At 58.5% G+C, this 6,000-nt stretch overlaps 3 protein-coding genes across 3 annotated transcripts; 2 read left to right on the forward strand and 1 right to left on the reverse strand.

The window, feature by feature from the left end:
* Positions 1–103: 103 nt before the first annotated feature.
* On the forward strand, positions 104–4,666 carry SPRG_09142 (hypothetical protein; the record flags this gene model as incomplete). The annotated part of the gene is made up of 12 exons (XM_012348580.1): positions 104–1,429; positions 1,472–1,711; positions 1,749–1,927; positions 1,972–2,115; positions 2,161–2,325; positions 2,380–2,451; positions 2,506–2,935; positions 2,987–3,185; positions 3,230–3,518; positions 3,566–3,722; positions 3,768–4,433; positions 4,482–4,666. The coding sequence occupies 12 exons, from the start codon at positions 104–106 to the stop codon at positions 4,611–4,613; spliced, it is 3,999 nt and encodes a 1,332-aa protein (XP_012203970.1). The 3' UTR covers positions 4,614–4,666.
* Positions 4,616–4,999, reverse strand: SPRG_09143 (hypothetical protein; the record flags this gene model as incomplete). The annotated part of the gene is made up of 3 exons (XM_012348581.1): positions 4,616–4,723; positions 4,771–4,817; positions 4,870–4,999. 3 exons carry the CDS (start codon positions 4,997–4,999, stop codon positions 4,616–4,618), a joined length of 285 nt encoding a protein of 94 aa, XP_012203971.1.
* A 413-nt stretch (positions 5,000–5,412) lies between these two features.
* On the forward strand, positions 5,413–5,951 carry SPRG_09144 (hypothetical protein). Its single transcript, XM_012348582.1, has one exon. It carries the CDS (start codon positions 5,424–5,426, stop codon positions 5,883–5,885), a length of 462 nt encoding a protein of 153 aa, XP_012203972.1. The 5' UTR covers positions 5,413–5,423; the 3' UTR covers positions 5,886–5,951.
* The last annotated feature ends 49 nt before the right edge of the window (positions 5,952–6,000 follow it).

Below are 6,000 nucleotides of genomic sequence, written 5' to 3' on the forward strand. Positions count from 1 at the left end.
CCCATTGCCTGGCGCCTCGGCGCCGCCTTTGCCGGATCTTCTCGAGCTGCCAACCCTTCACACAGAAGCAACGACAAATCTCACCGAGGAGAATGACGCCTCCATGTCGGACCACCTTGATCCGCCGAGCGTCAGCACGGATCTCGAGTCGCAGGTCGTGCCCGATGAAGTTGATGCTGCGAGCACACCAGCAAACGACACAGGCACAACGGGCCAAGTCGACGACGGCGCGGCAGGTACGCCGACAGAGGCCGATGCCACATACAGCGAATGGACAGAGGCCCAAGGCGGCGCTCCGCCTGACGACGTGGGGTCGAGCGAGACGCCAACCGAGGCAGCACTTGAAGACACCAGCCTTGGCGCGCCGATCGAGACAGCGTCCGAAGAGAGCAACTTGGGAGCGTGGAGTGACGGAACCGTGCTTGCAGACACCAATGCAGAGTGGGTGCAAGGCACCGACGCAAAGGAAGACGCACCGATGGAAGAGAACGAGAGCCAGTGGGCAACCGATGAGGCACGCGACGGACCGCAAGAAAATGACGGCACGTTTGGCGACAACACGGCTAATGACGCCGACGACGTGGCTGATGGCGCCGAGTGGGTCGACGGAACAGGCGACCAAGCAGAGGCGTATCCAGACCCGGATGACGCCACGGACGCGTGGCCACAACCAGAAGGAGACGCCGTTTCAAATCAAACTGACAACTTTCAAATGTGGCCAGGTCAAGAAAATTTAGACCAAGACCAGGCGTACGGCGGCATGGATGAAGCAGTCAACCCCGAGAACGCTCTCAACCAAGCGCCCGGGTGGTCGTCGCTGGATCCGAACACAACGTGGACACAGGAACCCGGTCGTGCGGTCGGCTGGTCGTCGTTCCACCCAGACCCTTCGTGGACGGACGAAGCCAGTGCTCCTCCGTTGGCAACAAGTGCCACCACATCAATCACGGCTCCGTTGCCTGCGGATCTCGACGGGTTGCGCAATCGTCCTGGCTCGGCCAAGAGAGCACTTACACGCGTCGAGATGATCAAGTACGCCAAGGACTTTGCCGCCGCGGAGCGTCTCGGCGCGGGCAAGTCGTTCTTTAAGACGACCATGAAGGACATTGCCGAGCTCGGTGTCGGCCTTCAGCTCTATTTCCTCTTCACCAAGTACATGGGTCTCTGCTTCGTGATCATGTCCGTGCTGGCATTACCAGCGCTCGTCATGCACGCGTCGGCCCGAGGCATCGACACGCAGATGATCGACCCGATGCGTCTCGGTCTCTTGACGATCGCCAACGAAGGCGTCAACTCGACTGCGAACGCGACCACCGAGTGGTGCGCCGGCAACCCCTTCACGGACGACCCCCACATCGTGAGCTACCTCATCACCGCCTGCGACCTTCTCTACTCCCTGACGTTTGCCGCGTTCATGTGGTTCTTCAAGGTACCTTTCAGTCACAGTACGTTTATCTGTACGATCAACTAGATCACGGCGAACCAAGTCATTGCACGCAACGCCGACGCGATTACGCCGGCGAAATACGCTGTGTACGTGCGCGGCTTGCCACCGTCGGCGACCGAAGAAAGCATTTTACAGCACTTTAACGCGCGCTACGACCCAACGGCCGAGAGGAAAGAGTACCCGATGAAGCTCGGCTGCTGGGGCCGGCCCCGGGCGCCCAAGGTGCGAGGTGATTTGACGCGCGGCGGGCGGCTCGCCAAGCCCGTCGACAATACGGCGCACCTCACGCACCCCCACCGAGATGTATCTGCGCACGTACGTGGCCGAAGTGAGCATCGCGCACCCAACGGGCGGGCTCTTGCGGACGTTTCTGGCGATGGAATACCTCACGGCCAAGGCCGCCGAGCTCAACGACATTCTCAGAACGCTCAAGGCGCTGCCCACAATGGATGCGGCCGACCGCCTTGAGATCACAACCAAGTACGACATTTCTTCTCTCGCACTTGTTGCAAGCGAAATGGTAGGATCGAAGCGCAGCTGGAAAAGGTGACCGACACCCTCGAGAAGAAAACGAGCAAGCTCAAGGAGCTCCGCAAAAACCGCGCCAACAACCTCACCGACTGCGACTGCGCCTTTGTCGTCTTCAACAGCGTCGAGGCCCAGCGGCGGTACGCCTGCGTAGCCGTCATGCATTTGTATCATCGATCAAGAAGGTGTCTGCGTGACTACCGCACGAGCCAGTACAGCTTGGCGCGCCGGTTCCAGCCCAAGGAGCTTCGGTTCCAGGGCACACACGCGCTCTGGGTGCAGCAAGCGCCCGAGCCGTCCAACATCATTTGGGAAAACCTCGAAGTGCCCGTGCGCGAGCGGCGTTTTCGGTACACACGCCAAACTTTTCCCAGAGTATTCCACATCGCACCTGTGCTGGGTAGGCGATACGTGACCAACTTTGTGACCTTCTTGCTCTTGCTCGTGTCGTGCGCGGTCATTTCGCTGGCGCAGAGGCAAGTTCATTATTGTATCATCCTTCTCTCCAGATACTATGTTCGTTCTTGTAGTGCGCAAGCCACGTTTGCAGGGGACTCGATCCCCAACTTTTGCTCCGAGGCGCTCCCGGCCGTCTTTACGGGCAACTACTCGGCGATCCCGACGCTCAAGTGGCAACTCTACTGGAACCAATACCCCAACATGACGTGCCCGACGGGAAGCTACTACATTTCGTACACCAACAACGTTGTGGTGCCGCAAATCCAGGTCGGCAATGCGACGCAGTGCGTGACCAACCACTGCATCTCGGCGATTCCAAGCCTCGATACGACGTGCAGCACGCTCCCGTGCTTCCAGCCGGCGCTCAAGGACGACAAGACGCGGCCGTGTACGACGTACAAGGCATCCGACCTCCTCAAATGCTACTGCGAGCCCGCCCTCGAGCGCGCGATTTCTCTCTACGGCTGGCTCGATGGCCCCAAAAAGATGTACAGCTACCAGGTACACACCTTCTCTCTATGTCTCAATGGGTTTCAAAGGAGAGTGTGCTAGCTGCCGTGCCAAGAGTACTTGTCGAATTACGTCAAGAAGAATGCGTCGCTCTTCCTCGCAGCGGCCACGGTCATTGTCGTCAACCTCGTGCTGCAGATGATTCTCCGCGCCTTTGCCGACTTTGAGCGCCACGTGAGCGAGAGCGAGCGCGCGTCGGCCACGGTGCTCAAGCTCTTTTTCGCGCAGCTGCTCAACACGGGTATATCGACGTTTTTCAAGTGGAATGGAAACCAAAGGATGTAGGTATCATTGTCCTCTTGGTGAACGCCAACTTGAGTTCGGTGCCATTGCCGTCGACGCTGCGGGAGATCCTCAACGGCAAATTTGACGACTTCGTGCGGCAGTGGTACATCAGCGTCGGCGTTGGCATCTCGACGACCATGATCATCAACGCGGTCTCGCCGCAGATCGGACCGATCTTGCAAACGTACGTCATTCGGCCGTTGCGGCGGTCGCGAGCGCTCAAGGCCGCAGTGACGCAAAAGCAAATGAACGACTTGTTCGCGGGCCCGGCCTTTGACATTTCGCTGCGGTGCATTGTCTGTTTTGTGGACAATATTGTCATCGCATACGAGGTAGGTACCCGCTCGTGCTCAACACGGTGTTTGTGACCATGATGTACTGCGGGGGTATTCCCGTGCTGCTTCCCGTCGCCGCCCTCGCGTGCCTTGTCATGCATCTTCTCGATAAACTGACCATCATGAAGCTTTACTCGGTCCGCACCGCCTACGACGAGGTACCTCGTGGAATTTCTACTCGGCTGCTCGCTGACACAATGCAGGCGCTCGGCGAGCTCTCGCAGGCGATGCTACCGTTTGCTCTCTTGCTGCACCTCGGTTTCTCAACGTGGATGTACGGCAACAGCATGTTTCTCCAGTCGGGCTTGTTGAACGTGTCGTGGGTTCTGCGCGAATTCGGCGTCCCATCCAACTCGACCAACACCAACGACCTCTACGACGAGCTCCAAGCTGCCGTGAGCCAGTACGATCCGCTCGGCTCAGCGGGCCTCTCGTCCAAGATCTGGCGTCTCAACGTCCTTCCCATCTTCCTCTTCTTTCTCGTCGCGCTCGTGCTCTTCTTTTTGTCGCAGTTTTTCGGCGCTTTCTTGTGGCCGATCCTGGAAAAGCCACTGTATTGGCTCGCGACCGGCGTCGCCAACTCGTGTTCGTCGACGCTCAAGAAGACGCTCATGCACAGCAAGCGCAAGTACTCGGGCGAAACGCCGCTCGTGTCGCAGTACCCGGACTTCACTGGCGAGTACCAGGTCCTCGCCACGGCCAAGTCCGTCGACAGTGCGAAAGGCTACGAGCTCCAAGAGAACGGGATCTTGATTCGCAAGTGGATCGTCGACTCGGACGTGCGAAGCAAAGGCGACCGCATGCTCACGTGGGAGGCCATGTCGGCGCCCGTCAAGACGTACTCGATCCACGCCAACCCCAAGTATATGGTACAACCCTCTTCTGGAGTGCTGCTGCGGCTGAGGTGGCACATGTAGAATGCGATGATCGAGCTCTCGAACGCCCGCGAGCGCGCCGAGAACGAGGATTTGAGTGAGAGCGAGCAGACAAAGCACGTCAACAAACTCAAGAAACCGACGCGCTCAGGCACGGTCGTGCCTGTAGAGTAGTCTTACTTTTCTTCCGCGTATGTGTAAAACCCCTGCGCGTACTTGACGCCAAAGTCGTTTGCGTCCGATGGCGGGTGCTTAAGCGCCTTGCGCGGGTTCTCGTCCAGCTCCTACAATAGCTATGGCCCATGCACCATACTACTGGAGAATGACATACCTCAAAGATGTCCTTGAGGTCGCCTCCGTGCTTCTTGTACGTGGCCGCTATCATTTAGTAGACGTTCGTTGGACGCGCGCTCGAGACCATGGTACTCACCGAGACGCTCGGCGACCGCGGGGTCGTACTCGAGCGAGTCGTGGCGCGGGTTGGCCTTGGTCGCCTTCAGGTTGTTCGACGACTTGAGGAGCTCGCCGTCGCTCACCAACGCCTGCTGCTTGCTCTCCATCGCTCTGAAGATCTTATCCTTGAAGGGTTGCGATCTTCTGAAACGCTGGCGTGAGAAAACCACGCGTGGGGAATAAGCTGTACTATGTGGGAAATAGCAGAAAGGGCAATGTCATGTGGCAGCGCACGGACAAAGGACAGAACTGGAGATTGCGGTGAGGATAAGGCCGCTGACACGGGGCTCGGTGCAGCTGGGGGTTCATATCGGCAGCTTGAGCTTATTTCTCTCTAGCAACTCAGCTGACCTGCCGGTACGAGGATGGCTCAACGAGGTATGTACACTGGTGTGATGGGCTTCGTCCGAGGAACCAAGACACGACGTCGTCGTCTGAGTCGCGCAGCTGCTTGACACGGGTCAAAACGGACCAATCAGATGTCGCGTCCATCTGTGTAATCAGACCATTTTGGAAAAAACGAGCAGCACAATGCGTCTCTCATCGCTTGCGCTTGGGCTCAATGCGCTGGCTGTTGTGAGTGCGATTGACGGCCGCCTCCCGTGTGACCGCGGAGTTCTTCTCGAGAAGGCCGGCGTCCAGACGCTCAAGACGTGCCTGGCGACGTCCAACTTGACTTTGGATGCGCTCGACAAGGCCCACACCGCTGCCCTCTGCGCCGTGCCTGCCTGCGTCAGCGTCGTCACGATGGCGTCGACGACGACAACGTGTTCGAACGGCCAAGAGTACGCCGGGCTTTGCGACGCGACGACGCCAACAGCGGCGACCGGCCCTGCGACCACAAGCCCCATGACAGCGCTACCAATATCATCGGCGGCGTCCACCACCGGCGTCCCAAAGACACCCGCGGTTGCGCCATCCAGTGCACCAACCGTGTCGCTGGCGACCGTCGTGGCCGTCACGTCGGCCATTCTTCTCGTCCAAGACACGTAGAGTTGTAGAACATTTGATCGATGTGCCGGTCCTTTGGACAAAGAAAACATGTGTTTTTTAAACCCCCTCCAAGTAGTCCCTCAAACTTCCCCTTGACCCTAGTAAAGTAATGGTT

This window comes from Saprolegnia parasitica (genome assembly GCF_000151545.1).
Source record: "Saprolegnia parasitica CBS 223.65 unplaced genomic scaffold supercont2.45, whole genome shotgun sequence".
Taxonomy (NCBI): Eukaryota; Oomycota; class Saprolegniomycetes; order Saprolegniales; family Saprolegniaceae; genus Saprolegnia; species Saprolegnia parasitica.